Below are 27,996 nucleotides of genomic sequence, written 5' to 3'. Positions count from 1 at the left end.
TATACTACAAATACCACGAATCCCTAACCCTTTCTCTGCCTCTAATCAAAGTCTCCCGTCTTCGCGAAGCATCGTGGATGTTGTAGTCCACGCCATGTTTACATTCTAGCGGGGGCAGGCGCAGCCACAACAAGCGTGGGAGGCGACAGGTCGAGACGACAGCGACAGGTGGCAGTTGTGTGTTGGGGGAGAGGTGGTGGCTGAAATAGGTAAAGGGTTTCCTAACCCTTGTTGTAAGTTGGGGGATATCATTCCTGTGGACCTCATCTTTTGTTCCTTTTTTCTCCCCTTGGGATTTCAGGACCCCTGAGTCCGCCATAAAGGCGGAGCTTGAAGCCCCCGAGTTGGAGGGAGCGATGCTGCCCCTCCTCCGGTGGTGATGTCACTACCCCTTCAGCAGCTTCTTGCTGCCTAGAGCTGCTGGGGCTGGGTCACCCTTCCCCCGTCGCCAGCCCCGGATTCCCCCATCCCCGCCTCGCCTCGACTTGGGGTGAGTACGGGGGAGGGGGCGGAGGCTCAGGTCCGAAGGCGGTAAGACAGCCCAAGTGCCAGTTTGGAAGGTAGGGGACTTGGAAGACCCGGAATCAAAGATTACAGCGGAGGGATCCCCTTTGATTCTGAGCTTTGGGGCCAGGGTACTTGAAGGGTCTGGGAGGACCAAGGATCTTAGGCATGGAGTCCCTTTATTTTCAGCGTTAGTGAGACTCTCTTTCGTGGATTTGGAAGTGATGGGAATGGAGATGCGGGAACAAGAAGAGTCCTAGAAGTCAGGGAGGAGACGACCCATCCTCAATTTTCGGGTCCTTGGGGAATGGGGGAGGGAGTGTACAGGGTGAGGAGGTGGGAGTTTGGAGCTTTCGGAAATTTTGTGATTAGAGTGTCAGGGAAACAATGCTTTGGAGAGGAGCTGGGTGGGAAAAGGTCTGAAGAAGTGGACAGATAGCCTCTCCCCTCCTGAGTCCATTGCCAAACAAGGAATCTGTTTTCCTGTGGTCTGTGAGTATAGCTGGGCGTTTCCGAGTCCCATCTTGTCTCCAGAATGCCCTTTCTCTCTAATGGATGGGTGAGACTCCAGGTTCACAACCCCCCCCATACCCAGATGAGGTCTAGAGAGGGCAAAGAGTGAGTGACAGCATCCAAATTTCCTATGACTGAGGGAGTCTGAACCATTCTGTTACTCCTGGCTGCTGCCCCCATCCCCAGCCTCTAATCCCAAATCTCATCCCATATTCTCCCCCTTTCCCAGCTCCTTCTCATCAACAACACCGACCTTCTTCCACACTTCTGACCTCTGGGGGGGGGGAACCCAAGAAATGAAACAAAACACAAACAAAAAAAAATGCTGAGTTAGTAACTTGATTCTGGGCCTAACTGCTGTCAAAAGCAGAAAGTAGCGGTGGGGGTGGGGTATAAAAGGATGGCTGACTTAGGTGCCCAACTCAGTCCCAATTCCCAGCCTCTAGCGCCTACCCGGCCCCTTCTCCCGCCTCCATCATCATGCCCTACTGGCCTGGGAGCCTCATTCAATGCCCACTACAGGATTCACTGCTTCTGCCTAGGAGCACACCAGAATTCAGGGTAGAAAGAGGTAGGAAGTGATGATGTGTTTCCTCTGCCCAGGTGGGTGCCATCAGAGGCTCAAGGGCTGTCCAGTATCCACACTGGATTGGAGGCTATGGGAAAGCCCAGGGTCTGGGGAGGAAGAGAACTACCTCCTTGTCTGCAGGACAAACCCCACTTCTGTTATTCTCTGCAATGACGCAGCATGAACCCTGGCCAGGATGAGGGTTAGAGTGTGTGGAGGGGAGCTATGAGAGAAAGGAAATGAGAAAGGGGAGCCCCAGGAAGAGACAGACTCAGGAGGGAGTAAGAAATGGGAGAGAGACCCAAGGAGGACTCAGAGAAAAAGCAGGATTAGAGTGAGTCGCCAGAACAGACGGAAAGAGAAAGGGCAGAGACGAACAGGTGAAGGGGACACGCCAGGGGGCTGTCAGCATCCTCTAGCTGCCCGGTGCCTGGCCTGATGCCACCCTCTGCAGGTGCAGCAGCTGGTTGGTACCGCTCATGAATAGGGAGAGGGAAAGGAAAGGAGAAGGAGTCAGTTGGAGAATAAGAGGAGGCACAGAGATCCAGAAAGGGTAAAGACAGGCGAAGTGGGGTGGGGGACAGAGCCTAGGAAGGAGAGGAGAACTGACATACGGAGCGGGATAGAGATCATGAAGTGACAGAGACTCAAAGAAGGACCCAAAGACCCAAAGAGAGGAAGAGAGACCTAGAGTGGCACTCCCTGATTGAAACGTAGAGACCAAGAGGATGAGACTGGGGAAGGGGTACTAAGCCTTGGCCAAGGAAGGGAAGACAACTCTAGAGAAGAGGAACAAGTACTCAAAAGGAGAGGGACAAATTCAGAGACCCAGGGGAAGGGCAGAGAATTAGGAAAGAGGGACCAGAGACACAGACACAGGAGCGGAATGGGGTGGAGAGGTTATACCAACCAGCCGCTGCACCTGCAGCGGAGGCGGCGGGCCAGAGACCGCGCCGCCAGAGGATGCCCGCAGCCCCCTGACCCGCCCCCTTCGCTCCTACAGGCACCTCCTCGCTCAGCACCCAGCCGCAGTCGTTGGCTCCGCCCCAGCCCCTGCGTCTGCGCACTGCCTCCAAGAGCCCAGGACCGCTCTGGGGGCGGGGCCCGACGCTTCAAGGAGGTCCGCCTTGTTCTGGCCCCGCCCCTAACTCTCCATCTCGACCCTTTCCCCCTCTCCGCACCTCTCTGACATCTACCTGGCACAATTTCCCCTTGGTCCCATCTGTTGCCTCAGTTTAGACGGTAATCCTGACGCTTTGGCCTCTCTCCCTCCCCTTCTTTCTGCCTGCATTCGTGCTCACTCCAGCCCTTATCCATTCCTTCATCCTCCAATCTGCTGTCTGTGGTAGTCTAATCTTCATATCCTTTCCTCTACCAACTGGAAGTTTTCATCCTGCCCCCTAAGGCCTCAATGATCCTTGGTCCTTGAGGATCTCTTTACTCCAAGTACTCCAAGACTCTGCGTTCCAGGTCCCTCTCTTCTGTCCACCGCAGTAGCTTTCTACTCTGCAAGTCTCACTTTTCCTCCAGCGTCGCCCCACGTCCCTATCCTCCAGCCTCTTACCACTGCCGTCCTCCTACCCTTTCAATTTCCTTAAAGTTCCGCCCCTCCCTTAGTCTCACCTTCCTACAACCGGTTCAAGTTGTTTTATACCACTCGTCGTCCCCACCTACTTTTTTGGGTCCCGTCCCATCCTTCCGGACCCAGCCCCCTCAGCATTCTGCCTAGGCTGCTCCCTTAGTCCTATTCAGACGCTCTCAGGTTTTCAAGCCTCGCTTGTTTCACACCTTCTCACCGGGTCTCAATCTCTCTTCCCTGTCCCCTTTCGGTTCAGCCGGTCCCATTCCGCGAGAAAGGGGTCCATCTCCGGTTCCCGCCCCTCGTTCAGTCCCGCCCGCTCACTGCCCCAGCCAATCAGGACTGTCTTTGCTCTTTGCTGTCTTAGGCCTTACCCCATCCAACCTATGTTGGCCCAACACAGCCCTATCTGCCCCTCCACTCCGGGTCCTCTCTGCCAAGGCTTTAGGTCCCGACGAGAGATCTCTTTCTCTCCGGACCCTTCTCAGTCCAACTAGGTAGGCTTCTCGGATTGTGATCCTTCAGGCCAGTCTGGCTACCCATTTTTTGGTTCTATCAGGTCTCTTTCTTACATCTTGCCCCGTTTCTTGTGCTGCTGAGCCAAGAAACGTTTGTTACCGGTCCCGCTTCCTTTGGTACTCCGCCCCTCCGTTTTGCTATCTCGCAGAGGTCCAATCGGTGAGCCTCATTTGTGGCTCCCCCACATCCAGCTAGGCAGTGGTAGAGTATCAGCCCCTCTGCTCCGGGTCTTAGCCCCACCCAAGTCCCTCAGGCCAATCAGGTCGGATCCTCCCCCACTCTAATGCCCCGTCCTTCCATTCTATCGCCTACTCCCATCCAATCGCGTCCGCCCCTGCCCCTTTCAGGCCCGCCTCCTTCATCCATCTTCTCCTCCCACCCAATCACGTCTGTGTCTTCTCTGAGCCCCGCCCCTCTTGGCCCTGCCTCTCCCGCCCCGCCCCCAGTCCAATGCTTAGCTCAGTCTGCGTCTCGTCCTTCCGCCGGCGCCAGGGGGCCAGCAAGCAGCAGCAGGCACCAGAGCCGCAGCCGCCTGAGTCCCCGCCGCCGCTGTCCCCGCCGCTGCCACCGCCGCCGCTGCCGCAGCAGCAGCAGCCTGCGCAGCCCGGCCCCGCCGCGTCCTCGGCGGGCCCCCCGGCACCCCGCTGGCCCGGGGGCCGGTGCGCCGAGCCATGCCCCGGGCTGCCGGCGGCGGCCATGGGGCGGCACGGCGGCGGCGGTGGCGACAGCGGCAAGATCGTGATCAACGTGGGCGGCGTGCGCCATGAGACGTACCGTTCGACGCTGCGCACCCTGCCAGGGACGCGGCTGGCCGGCCTGACGGAGCCTGAGGCGGCTGCGCGCTTCGACTACGATCCAGGTGCAGACGAGTTCTTCTTCGACCGACACCCGGGCGTCTTCGCCTACGTGCTCAACTACTACCGCACCGGCAAGCTGCACTGCCCGGCCGACGTGTGCGGGCCGCTCTTCGAAGAGGAGCTCGGCTTCTGGGGCATCGACGAGACCGACGTAGAGGCCTGCTGCTGGATGACCTACCGGCAGCATCGCGACGCTGAGGAAGCGCTCGACTCCTTCGAGGCTCCCGACCCCTCGGGTGCCGCCAACGCCGGCAATGCCGCAGGAGCCCACGACGCAGGCTTGGACGACGAGGCGGGCGCGGGCGGCGGTGGCCTGGACGGCGCTGGCGGCGAGCTCAAGCGCCTCTGCTTCCAAGACGCGGGCGGCGGCGCCGGGGGGCCGCCAGGGGGCGCGGGCGGCGCGGGCGGCACATGGTGGCGCCGCTGGCAGCCCAGAGTGTGGGCACTCTTCGAGGACCCCTACTCATCGCGGGCCGCCAGGGTGAGCGCGCTCTTGGAGCTCCCTAATACCCGAGACCCCTCCTCCAGACCGTCAGTAGTGCCACATCCCAACCTATTCTGGACTCTAGGCTCCAAATCTCTTAGAAGCCTCTTGCCCCAAACCAGAGCCTCCCAAACACACCTCCCTCTCCTGGTCATCCCCTAAGTCCTCAGATTATGTCTGTCCAACCTCCAGAATCTGCCAGACCTCTCCATGCCCACCCTGCTGCTCCAGGCCACCTTAGATCGGTAGAAATTCCCTTCCTCCTATGAATCTCCCAGTTTCCTGTGAACCACCTTGCCTTGCCTTTCTTGGGCCTCTCCAAGACCCTCTGAAGACCTTCTCCAACTTTCAAAGGCTCTCCAGTCCCTCCTAACCTCTTGTCACCACCCTTGGTCACACCCCCCCCCCCCCCCGCAAGACTTTCCTCAGCCCTGTTTTTCAGACCATCCCCAGCCTCTCAGAAGACATTCCTTCCCACCCTCAAAGTATGAAGGCCCTGTTAACACTGTCCTAAATTCCCCACCCCACTCCAGACCCTCTGAAGCCCTCTCTTCAACTGTCACTCTCTCAGGTTCTCCCAACTCCCCCATTCTCCCTGAGCCTGTCTCCCAGAAAAATCTCTCTCCAAGTTTGGTTACCTGGTTATTTTGACACTCCCCAAACCCCTCCTTCCTTCTGCTCCCTAAGTCGCAGAAGACCCTACCCTGCACTTCAGAGCCTCCTGGATCTCTCTGAACCTTCAAAGCACTTTCCTAGCCAGGACACTTCCCCTACCCCTCACAACAGTTTGGTGGGGCACCTTCCCTCCTGGAACTTCCCTTCTGTCCCCTCTGTGTTCATGTCCTTGCCTCCTCTATGCCAACTCACCAACTCTTGTCCTAAAGACTTTCCTCATAGAGCTTTCCCCACACTCCTCCTCATGTCTCCAGAAGAGCCCCAAGCCTCTATACTATGCCTGTCCTCTCCAGAACCCTGCCTGTTCTCCTGAACTGCTCTTCCTCACCACAGATGCCCCCCCCCCCCCGCCTCTCCCTTCCATTCCTTCAACTGCACACCTCACTATCGCTAAGAACCGGTGTTTCCAAAACCTCCTCTAGCCCCTTTCCTAGTCTGCCAAGTAACTTTCCTTCCTGCTACAGAACTTTATCTCACCTGAAACCTTGCCCCCCTCAAGTCATTAGCCCAGAAACTTCTCAAAATAGCTTCAATTCTTTCTATCCCCTAGCCCTGCTCTCTGCCCCTTTCTCAAGCTTCCTCACCCCAAAGCCCAGGACTGGGCCCCTCAACTTCTTTCCATTCACCAAAGTGACCCAAAACCCCCACACCCTAGCCTTTTCTTTCCTTCAACTTTATCTCCCTCAAAAGTTCATAGTTCCCCCAGCAGTCTTTCCATCTCTCCGGAAAAAGTTCCTTAAGCATATGGAACTTCCCAGGCTAAATGGCTACCCTCCCACCTAGTTCTCCTCTGAAACTCTTCCTCCTCCTAACTTCCTCCCTATCCCGGAGACCCCAGAGAGGGAATTTGTGGAAAGAGGGGGGCAGTTCAAAATGGGGGGATTAGGAAGAGGGGGAAAGGAGCAATCCCAGTGTCCCCTTCGAGTTTCGGGGGGGGGGCACAAACACCCAGAGCAGTCAGTCTGGCCCCCTCCCCCCACGGTGCCGTGTCCTGGGCCGGAAAGGACGCGGAACCGCAGTGCCGCATTCGCGCCGGGGGAGGGTGCAGGGGGAGGGGGGCCGCCCGGAGGCACTGCATAAAGTTTGGCCCCTGGGAAGCGCTGAGTTGGCAAGATTTGGGGTTGAGTGGGGGGAGGTGAGAAGGAAGAGGTGCGGAAGGGACATGGCCCCAGATGCCCCCTCAGGCCTCCGAGTGGCCCCTCCCCCATGACCTGGTGCGCCCTTCCCTCCTGTGACCCCACTGAAGGGTGCTGAAGTGAGGGGGAAGATGAAGGTGGAGTCCTTCCGTGATAGTCAGGTTAGGGGTCTGGGTTAGCTACGGAGGTCATTCATTTGCTGCACAAATGTTTTTCTTAGTGTCCGCGGTGTGCCGAGCACTTTCCAGCCTCATAGTAAGATTGCTTTTAGAGTTGGGAGCTCTGGTCAATGCAAAGTGGAGGGTCCGGTCCTGTCTCCCTTCTCTCTTCATCTTAATCTCTCCTTTCCTTCTTACAGGGACTCCCGTGCCCTCCTATCCCTTCGCTTTAGAGCTAGCCCGGAGTAAGGGGTTAAACCAACCCGACGCCGTCCATCCCTGCAGCCGTGTAATGCGGCGGGTGCCCACCTTCCTCTGTGTCCTGGGATGGAAGGAGTTAAATCAAAGTCCTGGCAGGGGGCCTCGCGGCGTGAAGCGGCGCCACTGCGGCTGCGCGCTGCCTGCTGGGCTCCGGTCGGGAAAGGGTTAAAGAGGCGCCCCGGTCACTGCGGCTGCGCACTGCGGCGGGGGAGCTGTCCGTGGTGCTGGCCGCTGTGCGCCCCGCCTCCCGGCCCTGCCGGCCCGCCCCCACTGCGGTGCCGCAGCCTGTGCCGCTCACCCGGCGCGGATGGGGGTGGGGAAGCACCGGGCATGCGCTCTGCAGAGGTCTCTGGCCTCGTAAACCACTGCGGAGAAACAGAGGGCCCGCACTGAACCCCTGCCTCACACCAAGGTCCAGGGTCTTCTCTGTTGCTGAACCCTGACCCCCCTCTCCAGTCTGATTTGGGATTAAAAGTCGATTCGCCCCTCCAACCTCTGTGCCTCTCCTACCCCTGATTAAAGGCCCCTCTTCACCCCAACACCCATTCTCTTTTCTTTCCAATGCATGAACCCCACTTTACCCCTCCTCTCTACATAGCTGAGAAAGCCCACTGTCATTTCTAGAGGTATGATCCCTGGCCTGTTTTCTCCCAGACCTTGACCCTGTCCCCTCCTCAAGGTTTTTGTCAACCCCCTGACCATTATGTAGCAGGACTGTGGCTCTCCATCACCTTGAAACAGGCTATGTGCACCCTGCAATTCTTTGATCCTTGCCCTGTCCTCTCCCCAAATGTCTAAGTCCCTGACTCCTTATCCAGGGCCTTAAGCCACTCCTCTCTCCACTTCTTTATCCTCTTCCCTTTTTGTAGCTTAGCCCTTCAACATTTCCTTCAGGTCTCTGATCCCCTACTTCCACTCTTTGGTTGCACCCTGCCTGTCTTGCCTTTGTGAGGTCCTCAACCAGCCATCTCCCACTTCTGGGGCCTGGACATTGGCACTGAGGTTCTTAACCTGTCTCTGACTCAGCCTTGCCCTCCACCAAATGATGCCCTATACCCCAGTAACAGTTCAGACCTTCTTACTATGTTCCTGGCACTGGACCAAAAATGTTTTTCGGAGCCAAGCCCTTTGTACACTCATCTAAATTAATCCACACAGTAATCCCATATGAATAAAATCTCCTTGCCCAAGTTTGTTAGGTTAAAAGCTGAAATCAAACCCATGCTTGGTTTTACCACCCATGGTTCTGACTCCTCACTCTTCCCCTTCCCTTAGCTCCAAGCTGAGTCCCAAAGCTTCTAGGACACTAAGGGTGTGTGATCTTAGTCCCCCTCATCCCTTATCCTTCAGCACAACACTTGGACCTTTCCAGGGGGTCCTGAGATAGAGTCCAGGGAACAGGAGGGCAGGGGAGGTAGGCTAGGGGACAGAATGGGGCCAGGAATGCAGGTTCCAAGGAGGGCATCCTACTGCGTATGTTGGGACCCACTCCTGCCCTGTTGCCTGTTTCTTCCTCCTTTGGCTGGTTTTAGAGGGGAGAACAGGATGCTAGAAGTGACAGAGCCACAGGGCTGGGATACCTGGGTTCCCCAGGAGTTTGGGCCCCAGGAGGCTGGGGAAAGGGACACTGGAAGGGTCCTCCTTCTGGTGGGTCACCGCTTCTCTCTCTCTCTCTCACCCTGCCTACAGTATGTGGCCTTCGCCTCACTCTTCTTCATCCTTATCTCCATCACCACCTTCTGCCTGGAGACCCATGAGGGCTTCATCCACATCAGCAACAAGACGGTGACACAGGCCTCCCCAATCCCAGGGGCTCCACCAGAGAACATCACCAATGTGGAGGTGGAGACGGAGCCCTTCCTGACCTATGTGGAGGGGGTGTGCGTGGTCTGGTTCACCTTTGAGTTCCTCATGCGCATCACCTTCTGCCCGGACAAAGTGGAGTTCCTCAAAAGCAGCCTCAACATCATTGACTGTGTTGCCATCCTGCCCTTCTACCTGGAGGTGGGCCTCTCGGGCCTGAGCTCCAAGGCCGCCAAGGATGTACTGGGCTTCCTGCGTGTCGTCCGCTTTGTCCGCATCCTGCGTATCTTCAAGCTGACCCGACACTTTGTGGGGCTGCGTGTGCTGGGCCACACGCTCCGTGCCAGCACCAATGAGTTCCTGCTGCTCATCATCTTCCTGGCTCTGGGGGTGCTCATCTTTGCCACCATGATTTACTACGCAGAGCGCATTGGCGCTGATCCTGATGACATCCTGGGCTCCAACCACACCTATTTTAAGAACATCCCCATTGGCTTCTGGTGGGCCGTGGTCACCATGACAACCCTGGGCTACGGAGACATGTACCCTAAGACATGGTCGGGGATGCTTGTTGGGGCACTGTGTGCCCTGGCGGGCGTGCTGACCATTGCCATGCCCGTGCCCGTCATTGTCAACAACTTTGGCATGTACTATTCACTGGCTATGGCCAAACAGAAGCTACCCAAGAAGAAGAACAAACATATCCCCCGACCCCCGCAGCCCGGCTCTCCCAACTACTGCAAGCCTGACCCACCCCCACCACCCCCACCCCACCCTCATCATGGAAGCGGTGGCATCAGCCCCCCACCACCCATCACCCCACCTTCTGTGGGGGTGACTGTGGCTGGGGCCTACCCTCCAGGGCCACACACACACCCTGGGCTGCTCAGGGGGGGCGCAGGGGGGCTGGGGATTATGGGGCTGCCTCCTCTGCCGGCCCCTGGGGAGCCCTGCCCGCTGGCTCAGGAGGAGGTGGTTGAAATCAACAGGGCAGGTGAGGCTGGGACCTGGGTGGAGATGGGAGGAGGTGGTTGCTGACTTTCAGAGAGAGCAGGGTAGTGAGCAACAGCGGGGAGAGAGGAAAGGCCAGAGAGAAAGCCAGCAACGGAGACATGACTCTCCTGAAAGAATTTTGGGGAGAGACTATTCCAAGGGGCCAGCAAGGCAGAGGCTGTAGGAAGCAGAGTAACTGGCATTTGGTGAGAGGGACTCAGAGAGGAGAAGCTCGAGGTGGAACAGGATCTCAGGGGAGTCCCAGCAGGACAGAGGCAAGCAGAGAACAGTGGCAGCGTCTGAGCTGTTCAGAGACCATCCTGAGATCCGGTGGCTAAAGGTGACAGTGGGTCTGAGGTAGGGATCAGAATGTCACCTAAAGCTGAGGCTTGAGTGAGCAGAGAGGGACAGCTGAAGGGCAGAGGTGGCGGGCAGTGGGTGGGAGTCCAGAATCTGGTAACAGAGAGGCCAGAGAGGGAGATGGGCCTGAAAACTAAGTCAGAGGCCCTGTGGGCAGAATGGTCACAGGACAGAAGGGCAACTTGGATACAGGGCCGGGTGGGCTCTGCAGAGGACAGCATGCAAGGGGCCTGGAGAGAGCCCAGACAGATGTTGCTAAGAGGGAGATGAGGTGGGGGAGAAGCAAGTTGACTGTGCGTGTGTCCCCATGTCCCAGGGGAGTCCATGCCTCAGAGGCAGTGATTTGGGTGTCAGGGAGGAGGAAGAGGTGGGCCCCACCCCCAGGCCTTAAGTAGGTCAAGAAAGGGAGCTGGGCCACCCAGCCCCCATCTTGCTCCCTCAGCCACTGACCCAGTTTCACACCAATTAAAAATAGCTCGAGTCAGAGCCTAGGGGACCCCCACCTCCCCCTCCCTCATCTATCACCTCCCCAACCCTTCCCCATGGTGCCCTTTCCAGCTCCCAACACTTGTCCCTAAACAGTCACTTCCTGACGCACTACATCCTCCACAGCCATCCCCTCAAGCCCCAATACCCCACCCAGGCACGGCCCTCCTGGGTTCACCTCAGCCACCCCATCCAACTCGGGGCTCTGCCTCGGCCCTTCTCAGCACCCAGCTTGCTTCCCACACCACCTCCCAGCACCCCGAGCCTAGTCTACCCTCCCCATGCCCTACGCCCGCCCAACCACTTCTGCCAACACCCTGTCTACCCTGCCCATTCCGGTTGCCCTTAATACCTCACTTCCACCCGTGTCCCCCACCCCATCATCTCCCCCCACACCTGTCCAGTACCCAGCATCCTCCTGCCATCGCTGACGGTGTTCCTCCTTTGTCTCCTTCTGACACCCTTGGATGCAGACCCCCGCCCCAATGGGGATCCAGCTGCAGCTGCACTGGCCCACGAGGACTGCCCTGCCATTGACCAGCCTGCCATGTCTCCGGAGGACAAGAGTCCCATTACACCAGGAAGCCGGGGCCGCTACAGCCGGGACCGAGCCTGCTTCCTCCTCACTGACTATGCCCCCTCCCCTGATGGCTCCATTCGAAAAGGTGAGGTGCCCTCCATGGGCCCCCTGGGACCCTCCTCTCTCCCCTGTCCAGGGGGGCGGGAGAGCGGTGGGGGTGGAGGCACTGGATTCCCTCCCCCACTCCCTTAGTCCCTAACTGCCTCCCTCCCAGATCTCCTCTCCCTCCCTGCCCTAAATTTCCTCACCACTGACCCTTCGCCTGTCTTTATTCCATCTCCATTTCCCCCAACCCAACCCTGGACCCTCTGGCCTCTTCCCCCACCCCCAGCCACTGGTGCTCCCCCACTGCCCCCCCAAGACTGGCGTAAGCCAGGCCCCCCAAGCTTCTTGCCCGACCTCAACGCCAACGCTGCGGCCTGGATATCCCCCTAGTGGATGAACCCCCTTCCCCCCGGGGTAAGTACCCCCCCCTTGATCCCTGCTGACTCCCCCACCCTCCTGACTAACCCCTCTGAGAATATGCAGTCCCCACTGACCGAGACCCCGCCCCTCACTGTGAACAGCTGCATCCAACTCCTGACACAGACCCCCACCCACCTACCTCAGGACTTGCCTTGCCCCTCACTAACCCCCCAGAACTAACCCTCACCCTCCCTCCCACACCCAGTGCCTCTCCTCCACACTCTGCCCTCATGACTGACCCATCACCCCATTAACATCTCTCTCCTCTGGATTTGTTACTCTCAGGAAAACTGGGTGCACACCTGGGACACTTCCAGATGCAGATGGCCCAAGCCCTGAGGGTTGAGCCAGTATTTAACACTGGGTGTCCCCACCAGCATCTAGCACTAGCTGGGCATAGGGGTTCACTCTGGGCAAACCCACGTCCCAGGAGCTCAGGGAGGTGAGAAACAGGCACCGGCAAAGAGGGCCACTGGCAGAGGTGATCTGTGCTCAGATGAAGGAGGCACAGGGATGGCAGGAAGGGGTTCAAGCAAAACTCCCAGGAATGGGACTTAGGATCAGAGGTCTGCAGTGGGCTGGCGCTCTGGCTGAAAGCCAGAGACCTAATTCCATCTGCTAATGACTGGAGGAACCACACAGGCAAAGCCCGGGAGACCAGGTTGCACAAGAAGGGCGAGCCACAGCTAGATGAGACAGGAAAAGCCGTGCCAGGCTGGAGGCTGGGGACCTTGTCCAGGATCCCAAGGAGGCAGGTGAATCTGGGCAGGACAGGGACAGCTCAAGGGACCTCATGGCATGGGGACAAGGTAGAGGAAGAGATGAAGTCAGGAGACCAGAGCAAGGATCCAGGGGGGAGGATGAGGCCTGAAGGGGGCTGTGGGGATGGAGAGGAAGGGATGAGGCAGGGACAGTCAGGGGTCAGGGATCAAGAAGGACGGGGACTGAGAGCCCTGGGGAGTGGAGGGGGCGGTGTGCAGAGGTTCTAAAGATGACGCGTCCAGCACTTAGCGCATGCTGGGAAGTGAATGTGTTCTGTCATCCTACAAAGCCTGCCAGGCCCTGGCTTCTTTCACGTATCCAACCATTTGCTCATTCAGCAGTGAATTCTTGAGGGCATGGTGCCAGGTATTGGAGAATCTGCCATTATGGTTTATGGTCCAGAGCCGAGGTTGGCAAATGGAGGCCCAGGGGCCAAAGCTTCCAGCCAGCTGTTTTTGTAAACAAAACTCCACAGAGACACAGCCCCTGTTTCACTGCAAAGGCAGAGTGGAATCTTTATGGGTGAGGCCACACAGGCCCCATACCAAAAAGGCTCACTCTCTGGCCCTTTACAGAAAATGTTTGCCAAACCCTGGCAGAAAATAAGAAAGAAAAGAACAATTTTTTTTTCAGGTCACTTCAGATAAGGGGGATCTGTGGAGGCCTTTTATAGGAAGTGACATAAAACCTGAAGGGTGAAAAGTGCCAGCCAGGCAGAAGGAACAGCAGTATAGAGGCCCTGAGGTGCCAAGGTGACTTGTCAAAGAAATAACAAGGAAGGCAGTGTGGCTGCGGCTAAACTGACCAGGGAGAGGGTGCGGGGTGGGGGAGTCTGGAGAGGAGTATGGCCATGATGAGGCTAGGTTTATCTTAAACATACAGGGGCCGGGTGTGTTGGTGCACGCCTGTAATCCCAGCAGCTCAGGAGGCTGAGGTGGGAAGATCCCAAGTTCAAGGCCAGCCATAGCAATTTAGCAAGGCCCTAAGCAACTTAGGGAGGCCCTGTCTCAAAATAAAAAATAAAAAGGGCTGGGAATGTGGCTCAGTGGTAGAGCAGCACTCTTGGGTTCAATCCCTGGTACCAAAAAAAAAAAAAAAAAAAAAATTATGAGAAGCCACCTGGAGGTCCATCACTTATTCACTCAACAAACCTCTGTGGCCTCTTCCTTAGAAATGCAGACTCTTCCTAAAGAAACTGCTGCAGTCTAAGGAGATGTCACAGAGGCACTTGAAGAGTCTCCAGGGATGGCTTGTCTAAACCCCATGTTCCACAGAAGTTCAGGAAGGGCTTGACCAACCCCAGGCCACAGAGCACACAGGGAGGACCCAGGCTTCCATCTCCTAGTGCAGGAAGGACTGCCTGCTCCTTGGTTCCATCCCTCTGCCTCTTCTTTTTGCAATGCCCCCCCCCCCCATCCTTCATCCTCATCTCATTACTTTCCCCCACCCCCCTCCCTTCTCCCATTCCCCCCCCCCCCCTGCTTGCACTCACCCTTTCCACCCCTTGTTCCTTGCCCCACCTCTTAGGGGCCCTGGTGAAGTGGAGGGGGTGAGGGGCGGGAGGATTGGGAAATATGGGTGGGGGCGGGAGAGGTCCCTGCTTCTCTGCCTATGATGCCAAAATCCATTCATTGAACTCAAATGATGGCTGGAGCTGATGGGGTTGGCTGAGTCTTCCACCCGCCCCCAGATCCTTACCTACTGCCCTGGCAACTTCTTTTCCCACGACTCTCCCTTCCATCAAGACCCCTGACCCCAGTTGTCCCCTTTTTCTCCCTCCCCCAAGACCCTCCTGCCATCCTGGCCTGCCCTCCACCCTGGCCAACCACCCGACTGCACCTGCCACTCCTCTCCGTCCCTCCTCCCAACCTTGGTTCCCTCGCCCCTCCCTCAGCCACCCCGGAAGCTCCTTCCATATTTGAAGTCTCTGGCCGCCCCATTTCACTGCTCCCCTTCCCCGGAAAACACCAGAGAGGAGGAAGAGATCCCGGCGTTTCTCCGTCCCCCCAACAGTGAGGCTGTGTTGGGGGGTTCCCCCAACCATCCTCCCCGCCCCCCGCCTTGACTCTCTGTATTTCTGTCCCCAGCTCTTGTCACCGCCTGAGACCTCGTGAGACCCTCGGGTCCCCCCTGCCCCTTCCCCCCAGGTTAGCAATTGGGAATGGCTGGGAGGGGGTGTCCCCACGATACTGGGCTTCAACCCCCCAGGCCCTCTCCTACAGTCAGGACTCCCGCCTTCAGACAGCGCCCCCGGGCTCTGCCTAGAAAAGCCGTGGAACTCCCCCCAGACCCGGCAGAACCGAAGATGGACCACGCTTTCAGAAACCACACACCCTGCTCCTGGATCTTGGGTCCCGTGAGCCGAACCCCTAGCGCCCTCCCTCACCCACAGAAGCCCATTTCCTTCAGACTTCGGGATGCTTCAAATCCTGTCACAACTGACACTGCCTGGCCCTTCCTGGACCCTTGACCACGCCCCAGGGATTAGCCTTGCCCCCGCCCACTGCCCTCGGAGTTCTCTCACTCCCAAGGGCACCACCAGCTTTGGCTCCTTCAGCCCCTCACAGCCCTGCCCGCCTGGCCCCCTTTCCCTACACTAGGTGGCTCCGAACCGGATCTGCGCCCCCACCCAGCCCGTTTTCCTCCACACCCTCTCCACCGGCTGCTCCCCGACATGCATTCCGCCCGGCCCTCCCCACGCCCCTGCCGCCACCATCCCGCCTTGCTGTCCCCCCGCCTTTTGGCCTCAGATGAGGAGTCTTTGGGGGAGGGAGGGACGGGCTGGTAAGGGGTGGGCGGAGTGGGGGGGAGGCTCGGTGGCGCCACCGCCTCCTAATCCTGAGTCTCTCCCCCTCCCTGTGTCTGAACCTTTCTTGTGGATGCTGACTGACGCTCCAATTTGTTCACTTTCTCTCTCTCTCTCTCTCTCTCTCTCTCTCTCTCTCTCTCTCTCTCTCTCTCTCTCTCTCTCTCTCTCTCTCTCTCCTTGGTCCATCTCTGTCTCTTGCCATCCGTCTTTTTGTGTCTCCATGTTTGCCTCCCTGTCGTCCTGTCTCTTATTTCTGTTTTTCACCGTCTGTCTCTGGCCGTCTCTGTTTCTCTGGGTATCTTCTGCTTTCTCCATCCCTTTCTCTCTTTCTCTCTCCCTGTCTGGGGTCTCTCTGTGGGACCCTCCCTGCACTCCCATCCCCATGCTTCCTCCCGGTGTTTCTGCCCTTCCCCCCACCCAGGTTACGAGAAATCCCGCAGCCTGAGCAGCATCGCGGGCCTGAGCGGGGTGTCTCTACGCCTCGCGCCCCTTGCCACCCCTCCTGGCTCTCCCCGGGCCGCCCGCCGCGCTCCCCCAACCCTGCCCTCCATCCTTTAGCGCTCCCCTCCCCCCTGTGGGGGGACTCGGGGGTGACTGGGAAGAAGGTCAAAGGAGTTGGGGGTGGGGGGTGGGGAAAGGGTTTTTTTAAAAAAAATCAAAAAGTCATTAATAATATGCAGCCGAAATGATGACGCCAGCAGACACCCCCGGGCCCCTCACCCACAGCCTGGGCCCCAGGATGGAGGGGGAGGGGCGTAGCCGTTCCCCCAACCCCCCCAAAAAGCCTTCTCAGGTCTCCATGAGCCATAGGACACCCCCTCCCATCAACTCTGTAAATAAGTCCAAATTATGCCAATTACATCTTGGGGCACCTCCCCCCCAACGCACTCTGCATGCCTCCCAGAGCGGGACCCTGCTCCAACTCCTCAGCAATAAGCCGCCAGGGGCTGCGTGCTGCGAGTCCGCCGGGAGGGGGCTGGGAGCTCCAGGGGAGGGTCTCCTGGCTTCTACCTTTCACCCCAAGAGGGCAACCAACCCATCACGCATTGATTAAGAAGAAACAAAATCCTAGAAAGGGCGCAGAGAAAGGAGAAATTGCTAACCAAGCCAACAAGGAGCTGAGCTCAGATGGGAGGATGAGGCAGGAACGGTGGGCTGCTGCCAGCTGCTCCCTCAGCCTTTAGGAGGATCCCTCTGGTGAATTCACCCTCTCATCCCCCACCCACCCCCAGGGATCTGCTCGCCTCTATTCTTGCTGCATGGACTCAGAACTGCCATCCTAGAATTCTTAGGATGATTTGGCCCTAGCACACAAAATTCCCTGACCCCTTTCCTCTGTTCCCAGGATATGAGACCTGCATCTAGAATTCCTGAGATGGACCCTGGCACCCCGCACCCTCCACCCTCCAATCCCCACACGCCCCAGGGGCTTAGCCTCTGCACACAGATGCTCCCCCCCCAATACACCCACCCCCAAATCCCTGGACCGCATCCCAGCACTTTTCAAACCTCCAAGACTTGACCCAGCTCTTTAGCTCAATTTCAGCCTTTGGGATGCTCCAAATCTTTCCCACAACTTTGACATATCCTGGACACCCCCAAGTCCTCAGGCCTGCCCCCACACACCCCCACCTCCCTAACATCAGACTCATCCACCCTAGGTCCCCCTGAGCTAAATTTCTAAGATAGGCTCAGCCTGTCTGCATATCCAGAGAGCCAGACCCTTCCCAGCGCCCCCTTTCTTAGGTAAGCCTAGCCCTGCCCCTCGAGGCTCTTTCCCCAAGATGGTGCCCAAAAGGTACCCTCTTCATGGCCACCAGTGTTCCCAGAGTGTCGTTCTCATGACCCTGCTGCTGTGCTAAGGACACAATACAAGGACAAACACCTGTTTTAAAAATTCTTTAATGTGCACATTTTGCACATTAAGCTCGTTAAGTCCGTGTATTGTTACTTGGCCAGGGCACCATTTATGCAGGTTAAAAATGTTTTCATTTAAAGCCGTCCATAAGTGATCAGAGGCTGTGCCTAAATTGAGGGGCTCTGGAATATCAAGCTTGGGAAACAATGACATACCCCACTTGGCTGGGATTCCAGCCCTCCCTTCCCCGCCACGCTCGCGGGTGGAAAATCGTTTCTCATATCCCATCCTGGCTCAAGGATGCGCTACCTCCCCCAAGCCCAGAGACCACACTGGTCCCAGAATCCTCAGCGGATCCCCCCACTTTTGGAGCTGGGGGCTTATGTCAATCAGCAACCTCCTTCCCTCTGCTCCCACAAGCTCAGAACCCCCCGCTTCCACCCGATGGTGCGTGTGGGGAGGTCACTGAACACGATTCTTGATGCAATGATTCCTATGCAAGGGGCATTTTGAGTCCCCCCGTCCTTCCCTCGGACCCTAAACCATGGTGAATCAAGGGTAAGGGGTGGGGAGGGTTCTGGTGGGGGCGAGGCAAAGGGCTAGGGGCTCCAGACACCAGGGTATGGGGTGGGGACTGATTATATTGCCAAAGGGTTTAACTTATTTAAACAGCCCCCAGTTTCCCCTGACCCTCGCAAAAGCCGGACGGGGTGGGGAAAAGGGGTGAGGGTCTTTTCCAAAGGGTACTGACCTCTTCCCAAAGTCTCCCCAAGCTCGCCAATCCGCCACAAGTACCCAGCTTTTTAGTTCAGCTTTTAAAAAAGTAACCACAATCATTATAAACGTCTACAAAACGTGATTTTCTTCCCCTCCCTCCCCATCCCCCAAGTCAACAGTGTGGGATTCGGGGAGGGAGAGCGAGCTACACGGACTACTTCCTAGGCCCGCTCCCTACTTTCCCCCGGCCGCCAGGGTGCCTGCAACTACACGCATGCGCTGCATGACGCGCCCCCACACGCATGTCACGCCCCTCCAGCGCTCCGGGAACGCACGGACACGGGGCAGGGGGCGGGGCGATTGGGGAGGAATGAATGGCTGGGGGACTTCCTGAGCTCAGCGGCTCCCCCTCCCCAACACACACACAGCAATAAGTTTCTCTCACTCAACTGTGGGCGGGGCGGGCCTGGCCTGTCGCTGGGGGGGGGAGGGAGTGGCAAAGGGGCGCTCTCAGGGATGGGGGCGGGGGTCTGGAGTCTGTGGGGAGGGGAGGTCTGCAAATCGTCCAATTCTGGTGCTAACGGCGGGTCTTCTCAGCCCACCCGCAGGGCAGGGAGGGAGGGGTCGGCACGGCCCCTCCCCCAAGCCTCCCCCACGCCCACCCAGGGTGCATGAACCGCCCAATGCAGAAGCTGCCGCATGTCACCCCCATCCCCAAAGAAAAACTGTCATGCCCCCTTTCCACCCACCCTCTCACTCCCCATCAAAATAAAAGTTTCCTTTTCATTTAAGTTGCCTCCTATTTGTTGAGTTCTCCTGATTGGGACTGGGAGTACACAGAGGAAGTGGGACTTAAAGAGTGGGTGATATTAAAGGGTGTGGACTTTGGTGGGCCAGACATCCCCTTGATTGCCAGCTCTCAATTTTTTCGGGAAAGAGCCCTCTTCAGTTTCCTTGGTGACAAACATGGGAATCAGCACTCCCAAACTGAAAACTTTGCGGAGTCTGGGGAATATAAGCCCCTTCATGAGGTGGGCTAGTCCCCACGGGAGCTGTGGACTGGAGCACCTAAGGCGGGCTGAGTACCCCACCCTCTGTATTATGGATACTGAAGCCAAACTGCCGGGGTTGGAATGCTGATTCAACTTCCCAGCTGTGTCCTTGGGCAAGTGACTCAGTCTTTCTGAGCTTGTTTTCCATCAGGCCAAGAGGGTGGGAGGGGCGTGGTTTATTCATAAGTATTTGCTGAATGTGTACTAAGTGTCAGGCACTGCTCCAGGTACTGAGGTGGTGCTGAGGGTAGAGACAAACATCATGTGCTTAGCACAGATCTCCCAGCTCAAAGGGTCAGTCATTTTTAAAATTTTTATTTATTTATTGCAAAGACTTGAGAGTTGGTCTGAGTGCAACCCACCCCTGGCACTCGCTAGGAGGCTTGGAGTGAGGAGCCTCAGCTTCCTCAAGTATATTTAAGCTGTGATTAAACCCAGCAGAACCCCTCCTTCCACCCCACAGGAACTGAAGAAGCCCTCACACCCTTGCAGAGGTCCCCAGCAGGGACACACAGCCACAGCTAAGAGTCCAGTCGGGGATTGGAGTTTATTTCTGCCAGAGCTGGGAAGACGGGACAGTAGGAGAGATGCCTCCAGCTGCCTCTGGGAACACCAGCCCGTGACTGCAGAAGACCAACCAGAAAGAAGAGCAGAGTGGGGCAGGAGAGGATAGAGGGCTCCTTGTCCTGTCTTTTCAAGGGGCTCAGGATCCTTAACAGCTGAGCAAAGGATGGGGAGCTGAGGGGGCCATAGCTTCCCCTCAAGAATAGCGCCCCAGTCTCTGCCTCCCTGCCAGTCTCACTTCTTTGGGCCTGGGGAATTACCAGTTGATGGGAGGTGGTTGATAAATGCCAAAAAGTGCCAGAGGGCAACATCATTTCCAAAGTGCAAGAAGCCAGAGGTTGGGGTGCACGGGACTGATGCGGGCTGCCCTTAGTGCCTCTGGGGCAGGGTGGGTCACTGGGGCTGGGCTGGTGGAGGACCCTCAGGTTCAGGGGGCTGTGGTCCAGAACTGGGCTCCGCCTCCTCGACTTCCTCCTCGTCAGAAGCCACGCCCTCCTCCAGGCGGAAGACCTGCCGCACTGTTCGGGTGGTGAAGGTGAGCGGGCCACGTCTGTGGGAAAGAAGAGAAAACCGACCCAAAGATGAAAAGGGGAGCAGAAGGGAGAGGGATGGGGAAATATGGAGAGAGAAAGGGAAAGAAAAGGAAATGTGAGAGTCAGGAGAGCAGAAGGAGAAAGAAGGATGGAGAGATGGGGGGGGGAGAAATGGGGGATGGCCAAGTGAGATGGAGACAAGTGAGAGATGAGGATGGGGGAGGTGGGGATAGAGAGGTGAGGGACAGAGGAAGGTGGGGGCAGAGGGAGGTGAGATGGAAAATGGACAGAAAATGGTGGTACAAAGGGGAAAAGAGCACAGAAATGAGTCAGAGAGATAGGGGTGGGAAGAAAAGAAAATGACTGAAGATCTGGCTACTTCATGCCCCCTTGTTCCCAAGCCCCTTGTTCCCCACTCTTGTCACCACTGGCAAAGACCCAACCTCTCTATCCCTGAAACACATCAGGCATATGTGTAGGGTGGCCTTACCTGAGCCGGTTCCTCAGCGTTGTCACCTCTCGATTCATGGACTCAGCTGACTCTGTGACATCCTCCAGTTCCCGCTGCAGCCTCCGGCGACCAGCTTGAGCCCTGGAAGCCTCCTCCTCAGCCTCCTCCAGTTGCCGCTTCAGCTGCTTCACCCGAAGGTTTCCTTTCTCCAGCTTGGCAGAGCAGGGGGACCAGGATTTATCTCTGGGTTTCACCCTCCCTCCCCCACAGCCAGCTAATTCCAACCTCCTTTTCACCTGCACCCTGATCCCCTCTGTCCCATCCCCTGCTCTCTGTTTAGTCTTGTCATGCCAGACTCTGCTGAGACTCCAGTCTCTCCCCTGTAAGCCAATCTGCACCTGGCCTCAGAGGGTTCTGCCTACACCCAGATCTGACCCTGCCTCTCCCTGTTCATGACTTTCCAAGGCTCCCCAGTACTGCTGGTATAAAATCCCAGCATTTCAGGTGGGCAGGCTCTTATTCTTGTCTATTTCTCTTCTTGTCGTAGACCTACTGACCAGAACAACTTCACTAAGATCCTCCTAGACCTGTCATTTCTTTCTCCAGGGAAGGGACACACATATTCCATTCTTATTCCTGAATACCTCACCCCTTTCTTCTCTCCAGCATGCCTGTTTGTTTTGGCTTTTAAGTCACGAAGTTTATTTCCACTCAAGGATTTTGCACTTGCTCCTATTTCTAGCTCTTCCTTGTCCTTTTCATCTCAATTCAAATGTCACCTCCTTAGAGAGGTCTTTCTGATGCCTCCATTCCAAAATTGATTTCCCATTCCTGTGTCTTCCTCTCTCTTCATTCCCCTTTTTTCTTCATAGTCCTTGCCACATCTGCAATTACCTTTGTCCATTTAAATGTTTATTGCAACGTTCTCTGTGATGACAATGTGAACTCCATGAATCCAAGGACCTTCTATCTCATTCATATTCATATCTCTTAATGCCTAGCACAGTGCTTGCCATGTAGTAGGTGCTCAATGATTGTGGAATTAATTGCAAATAAAACACAGCTGAGCTTTTAAGGGCACAGGGACTCAGTTTAGGCAGATAGATCTGGAATCTGCTCCAGGCTCTATCACCTACTAACTCTGTGATTTTGATGCAAATTATATCCCTTCTTAACATTTTTGTTTATATACTTGTGAAATGGGGCTAGTGAGAAAATATAAGTTTGTATTTTTTTTAAGCAATTATTTATGACACAATAAGTGTTCAATAGCTAAGAGCACAGATTCTAGGTCAGTGTCTGAACTCTAACCCCACCTCCTACTATCTAAATAATTTTGAGCAAGTCATTTTATATTTCTGGGCAGTTTCTTCACTTGAATAGGGGAAATAACAGTACCTACCTTATAGGATTCTGATAAGAATTAATGTAATACATGTTATGTCTTTAGCACAGTGTCTGGCACTTAAAAGCACTTAATAAGCACTATCTGTTGTTACTTTATTCCTGGTCTAGTTTCTAGGTAAGGCTTAATTTATTCCCTCACCCTGATTGCCTCAGCTTCCTACTAGGGTCCTTGCTAGACACCAGGATTTATGGAAGGACTAGTCACTGCTGATGCTCCAAACCCCAGCTTGGTGTCTGACTACAACTCAGTACAGTCCAGCATCTGCATGCTGGTCCTTGTGTTGGGAGCTCACTGCCTCTTGAGATGGCCTGTGCTGTTTTTCAGTCAGTGGTCCCACTGCCCACTCTTCCCGATGACAATTGCTTACCTGGTCCCGGAGCTGGTCAGCTACCCTGCGCTCCTCCTCCACCTGCATAACCACTTCCTTCAGCCGCTTCTCAGCTCTGCGCACCAACTTGCCTGAGAGGATGCGTTCTCTAAAAGGAGGATGCAGAGGAGGCTCAGGGAGATGCCCCTGGGACTTCCACTAGTCTGGTGGCCACTACCCTGTTCTTGGACTGGTCTCTTCCCTCTTTATCACCCCCTAACTGGCTTCCATGGCCTATTCAGTCAGACACTGGCAACTGGGCTCCTGTCTCAGGGCATCTACATTCTTGACTTATACTCTGACAGCTGGTGTTCCTAAAAATGTCTCCTGTGATACTGTGATTTATAATAAATATATATTTGGTCTTCGCCTGGCTTCCTGGCACTTAGCTGATAAATCACTTGGAATTTCTGAAGTAATGTGTCCTTTTGTATGCTAATGAGATGACTGATGGCTGGGGTGTCCTGGATGGCATGTGTCAAGACTCTCAAACCCCCCACCTCTAGAGAGGGGCAAGGGGATGGAAGTTAAGCCAATCATCAATGGACAATGATTTAACCAATCACACACAGGTAATAAAGCCTTATAAAACCATTTTGGGTGGGGTTTGAGGAGCTTCCAGGTTGCTGGTCACATGGAGGGTGATGTGCCCACAGAGAACATGGAAGTTATACACCTTCCCACATGCCTTGCGCTATACACTTATTCTCTGTCTGTTCCTGATCTGTATAAATGGATAAATATAAGTAAAGCATTTCTCTGAGATCTGTTGTAAGAACCTCTAATTTGCAGCCAAGTCAGACAGAAATGTGGGTAAGCTGGGGGTTTCCTACTGAATTGGCATCTGAAGTGCAGGACAGTCTTTGGGACTGGGCCTTCAACAGCAGGGTTTGTACTATCTTGGATTAGTGTGAGAATTGAGTTGAACTGTAGGATACCCAGAGAACCAGAGGACTGGAGAACTGAAGCTGGGTGTGGTGGTGCACACCTGTAATCCCAGCTACTCTGGAGGCTGAGGCAGGAGGATCCTGAGTTCAAGGCCAGCCTCAGCAATATAGTGAGACCCTGTATCAAAACAGCAGCAGCAACAACAAAGAAACGAACACAGGAGAATTGGTTTGGGGGAGAAACCACTGCACATTTCATGTCAGAAGTGTTTTGTGCAAAGTGGAGAACAGAGAAAAGCAGTTTTTCCCCTTCTGGTTACTCCGGAGGATCCAATCCATGTTTTCACAGTTTTCAATCTCCATAGGTCCATCACATTCCCTGACTTTTCTACTCCTCTCCTCTCAAGCCCTCCATCTCAGGACCCAACCACTGACCACCCAGTGTGAAAGCTGATATAAAAAAGGAAGTCATTTGTGTCAAACTCTAACAAAAGGGAGTCCAGGAAGCTCTTGTGCACAGATGCCCAGATAACTATAAGAGGACTCATCACAGGACATTCTTAAGCAGAGTGGTCTAAGAGCTTGTCCAGGACTTCTCAAAACTGCTTACACAAGGGCACTCGCCAGGCAAAGGCCCTCTCAGCCAACAACCAGCTCCCACAAAAAACCCTGTGGCCTCTGGTCTCGGAACAGCTCACATGGACGTCCCCGCTCCCTGACCACCTCGGATGCTATGGCATGCTCTTCCTCTCACTCCGCTGCTCCCTCCCACACCCACCCCTCCACTCTGGAGGGTTGCTGCACCAAGTTTCCTTAGGGGTTGAAACCAGTTTCCAGACCACACCATCATGCAGAATCTTTGTCCTCTTCCTTATTTTGCCCCATTTATCCATAGACCAGTCAGTACCTGGACCCTGTCCCATCAGTCCCCTGAACTCTGTCTTGTCCCGTCTTCTCTGTCCTCAAAGCCCCAGCCCCCTCTCAGAACTCAGTCTCTCCCGCATTACATTGCTCTCACTCTGTCTGGCACGGACTTCCCTGTCTTTTCTGGCTGTCCATAAATGCCTTCCCCCTTTCTCATTCACACGCTGCCCCAGACAAGCTCAGCTCTCCCAGGTCTCCATGCCCAACAGCAGGCTGCTGTCTGCTAAGTCTGTTTCCAGAGCTGCAGCCTAGCCCAGCCCCCAGCTTGGGCCCTCCACCAGACCACATCCCCTCAGTTCCCTGTGGGGCTCAGGGCTCTTCGTGATCCACCTAGAGCTGTGGGTGAGTGTACCTGTCCCCTCTAGACAATGGTAGCGATGCTCGGTTGACAGTCAGGCATCCCAGATTCATAGCCTACTTCTGTTTCAGTATTCTTATATTAAAATAGGGATGATAATGGTCTTCTCAAAAGGGTTATATGATATCCTACATGTACATTCAGGTAGTCATGCACCTAATATATATTGTGTTCTTAATAAATGAAAACCATTAGTATTATTGTTACCAAATAGTATTAAGCAGCAGGAAAATCTATTGGATTGGAAAAGCAGTATGTATTAGGTTTAATAATAAATGTTTTATTGTTCTATTAGCTTAGGGTTCTCACGTGGGGATGTCATGGGACTTTTTCTGATTACTCCAAAAACTGAAGATGGAAAATATTTCAGCCCTATATTACAACTGCTTCCTAGCTCTGAATGTAGATATGTGTGGATGTGGTGCTTGGTGAAAGTGCAACCATTCTGTGATCATGAGGGGAAGACTACACAGATGCTTACCCAGGGGTCTACCCTCTTTGGACTTCTGGACTCCAACTTTTATCATGTGAGAAAAAGAAATTCTTCTTTGTGATAGACTGGTAAAAACAATGACCCCCAATTATTACCCCTTCCTGTATCTACACTCTTGGCAAAATGACCATAGCTGCTTTTTTCAAGTGATGATCTGTTTTCCCATGCCCTTGAACTTGAGCTGGTCCCATGACTTGCTTTGGTTAACAGGCTATGGTAGAAGTGACATAGCACAGCCTCCAAATCTAGACCTTGAGAAGACTTTGACACTTTCCTTTACTCTTGGGACCTTGAATCATTCTGGGTGGGCCTGCTAAATGACTAGAGGCCATATGGAGCAGAGAGGTAAGTGCTTACAATTAATTGAGCCCAGTCAAGATCAGCAAATCCATCTAGTTGACCCTTGGTTGAGCAAAGATGCAAGAGTGAGGCTTACACAGTCAAGCTCAAGAAAACCAGCCAGCCCTGAAACTCATAAGCACTAAGTTTTGAATCACTAGGTTTTTACGGTGGTTTATTATGCAGCTATAGCTAACTGCTACATTATTGTGTAAATCTACTTCAAGTGGGATGCAGTTACTTGCAGCCCAAAGCATCCTCTCCCACCTACCTGCTTTCCTGCTCCAGTTGCTCTTCTGCCTGGGCTAACTTAGACTCAAGGGCTGCAATCACCATCTTCTGACGGGCCCGGGCTCCAGCATCTTCCTCACCAAGGCGTCCCCGTAGTTCCTGGATCTGTCGCTCCAGCTGCTGCCGCCCACTCTCAGCCTTGGCTGAGAAACTGCGCTCAGCAGACAGCTCTGTGGTCAGGGATTCCACCTGCAGAGGTAGGGAAGGGCAGGACATCACGATGGAGCCTCAGAAGCCAGGAGGAGACCAATCCCAAATTAAGAGGATTGATGAGTTTTAGGTTATAAAGCCTGCACATACTAAATACTCACAAATGCTAGCTTGTGCTTTTAGCCATTGCTGTATCACCCAACAGCACTGCCAACCCTGGGTTTTAATCTTTTGGGTATTTTTTGTTATTTTAATAAGTCCACGAGACCATCATGACCTTGTTGAAATGCTATAAATGCTACCTCTGACTGTGACTGAGTCTATTCTAGGGTTTTCTCACTTCTGTTTGCACCAAGATCAACTGGGGAGGCTTGTGAGAGAAATGGAAGTTCCAGGGTCCCACCTTCCGGAGATTCTGCCTCAGTGGGTCTGGATTTATAATAGCTACCCAGCAGGGCTGAGAGGAGACACATGGGGCAGGACATTCGCAGCCTTGATGAAGAGCAGCTACTCCGCCGTGGCTGTGTAAACATACTCCTGAAGTCCTGCCGACTTATCCAGCTGGTGCTCCAAGCCAGGCCTTGTGCTGGGCACAGGGAAGCGGGTCAGGCTGGTTGATTCACGCTCATTTCATTTCACCCTCACTTGAACAATCCTCCCAGGATTTAGCATAGTTTCCTCTATTTTCTCAACTTTTTTATTGCAAAATAAAAGGTGATATATTGTCAACACCCTCCCAGCCAAGAAACGAAACTTTACCATTCCAGGTAAAGGTATTAGGGTGTTAGATATTAAGACAGGACAACCCTGCCTCCCAAATAGCACGTTTCCCTGAGGTTTAGGCCATCCTTCCTCGCACCCTCTGCACTGCAGAGCTGCACCCTGTCTGCACCTTTCTGTTCACACACTCTGGTCTAATCTGGCAGGTTTCTCTGTCCTCTGTGCTTCCTGCAAACTGGCAGTCAGTTCAGGGTCTCAATTCTATTTGTGAGTTTTCAAGGTAATGAACTGGCTCTGTCATCCTCCAAGGGTGTCGTTACAGGGCTGAATAATCTCCCCCTGCCAAATTCACATCTACCCAGAACCTTGGAGAGTGGCCTCATTTGGAAATAGGGCCTTTGCAGATGTAATTAGTTAAATTCAGATGAGGTCATATTGGAGTAGGGCGGGCCCTAGATCCCACAGGCCTGGCGTCCTTGTAAGAAGGGAGGAGGCCCAGCCATGCAGAGAGGACGCAGGGGAGAAGCCAGGCGAGGACAGAGGCCAAGGCTGGTGATGCACTGCAGGCCCAGGGATGCCAAGGGCAGCTGGCAGCCACTGCAGCAAGGGAGAGATGTGGGACAGGACGAACCAACCCGACTGGCACCTTGAAGCATTTGGACTTCTGGTCTCTAGAAGTATAAGAATAAATTCTTGTTTTAAGCCAGCATGTTTGTGAAAATTTGCTAACAGCAGTTCTAGGACACTAGTATGGTGACTAGTATTTTTTAAAAATGTCATTGTGAAGACTGTTACGGTGGTGAATCCTGTAATCTCGAAACTCGGGAGACTGAGGCAGCATGATGGCAAGTTCAGGGCCAGTCTCAGCAACTTAGTGAGGCCCTGAGCAACTTGATGAGACCCAGTCTCAAAATAAAAAATAAAAAGGGCTGAGATGTGGGTAAGTGGTTAAGTGCCCCTGGGCTGAATCTCCAGTAGTTTAAAAAAAAAAAAAAAAAAAAAGCATCCAGGCACAGTGGCTCACACCTGTAATCCCAGCAACTCTGGAGGCTGAGGTAGGAGGATCTTGAGTTCCACACCAGCCTCAGCAACAGGGAGGCACTAAGCAACTCAGCAAAACCCTGTTCCTAAATAAAATACAAAATAGGGCTGGGGATGTGGCTCAGTGGTTGAGTATGCCCCTGAGTTCAATCCCTGGTACCATAAAAAAAAAAAAAAAAAAAGCACCATAAGTTAGATTTGAACATATTTGATCAACTGCAATTATTATCCTGCTAAAGCTCCCACCGCACCATCCTGGGCCAGGGGAAGGCGCTGCAGGTCAACCTCCAAGTCCTCAGGACATCGCTGCACCCTCTTTATCCCTGAGGGA

The 27,996-nt window shown here is 54.7% G+C and overlaps 2 protein-coding genes across 11 annotated transcripts in view; one reads left to right on the top strand and one right to left on the bottom strand.

The window, feature by feature from the left end:
* Positions 1–10: 10 nt before the first annotated feature.
* Kcnc3 (potassium voltage-gated channel subfamily C member 3) lies at positions 11–18,878 on the top strand. 7 transcript variants are annotated; one of them, XR_007105374.1, is made up of 6 exons: positions 11–5,021; positions 8,944–10,051; positions 11,370–11,561; positions 11,808–11,935; positions 14,791–14,850; positions 14,945–16,071. XR_007105374.1 is itself a non-coding variant. In XM_047528033.1 (5 exons), the coding sequence occupies exons 2-5, from the start codon at positions 4,134–4,136 to the stop codon at positions 16,068–16,070; spliced, it is 2,325 nt and encodes a 774-aa protein (XP_047383989.1). In that variant the 5' UTR covers positions 11–490; positions 2,589–4,133; the 3' UTR covers positions 16,071–18,878. The 7 variants fall into 7 exon arrangements, 5 of the variants coding, with proteins under 5 accessions (XP_047383989.1, XP_047383991.1, XP_047383993.1 ...); XR_007105375.1 differs by having other exon boundaries at positions 14,926–16,071; XM_047528033.1 differs by lacking the exons at positions 11,808–11,935; positions 14,791–14,850 and having other exon boundaries at positions 11–490; positions 2,589–5,021; positions 15,934–18,878.
* Positions 18,879–19,456: 578 nt separating this feature from the next.
* Positions 19,457–27,996, bottom strand: part of Myh14 (myosin heavy chain 14) — a 70,774-nt gene continuing 62,234 nt past the window's right edge. For 3 of the 4 annotated variants that reach the window (XM_047527987.1, XM_047527986.1, XM_047527988.1), the window contains 4 exons: positions 25,735–25,943; positions 22,463–22,571; positions 20,727–20,899; positions 19,457–20,253 (listed from right to left, as the gene is read on the bottom strand). In XM_047527987.1, the coding sequence (XP_047383943.1) occupies positions 20,097–20,253; positions 20,727–20,899; positions 22,463–22,571; positions 25,735–25,943 (648 nt within the window). In that variant the 3' untranslated portion in view covers positions 19,457–20,096. The remainder of the gene's footprint in view (positions 20,254–20,726; positions 20,900–22,462; positions 22,572–25,734; positions 25,944–27,996) is intronic. The other variant, XM_047527989.1, reaches the window with a different exon arrangement.

The sequence above is a fragment of the Sciurus carolinensis genome, chromosome 16 (genome assembly GCF_902686445.1).
Source record: "Sciurus carolinensis chromosome 16, mSciCar1.2, whole genome shotgun sequence".
Lineage (NCBI taxonomy): Eukaryota > Metazoa > Chordata > Mammalia > Rodentia > Sciuridae > Sciurus > Sciurus carolinensis.
Note: the sequence above shows the minus strand (reverse complement) of the source record. Positions and strands in the feature narration are given on the sequence as shown.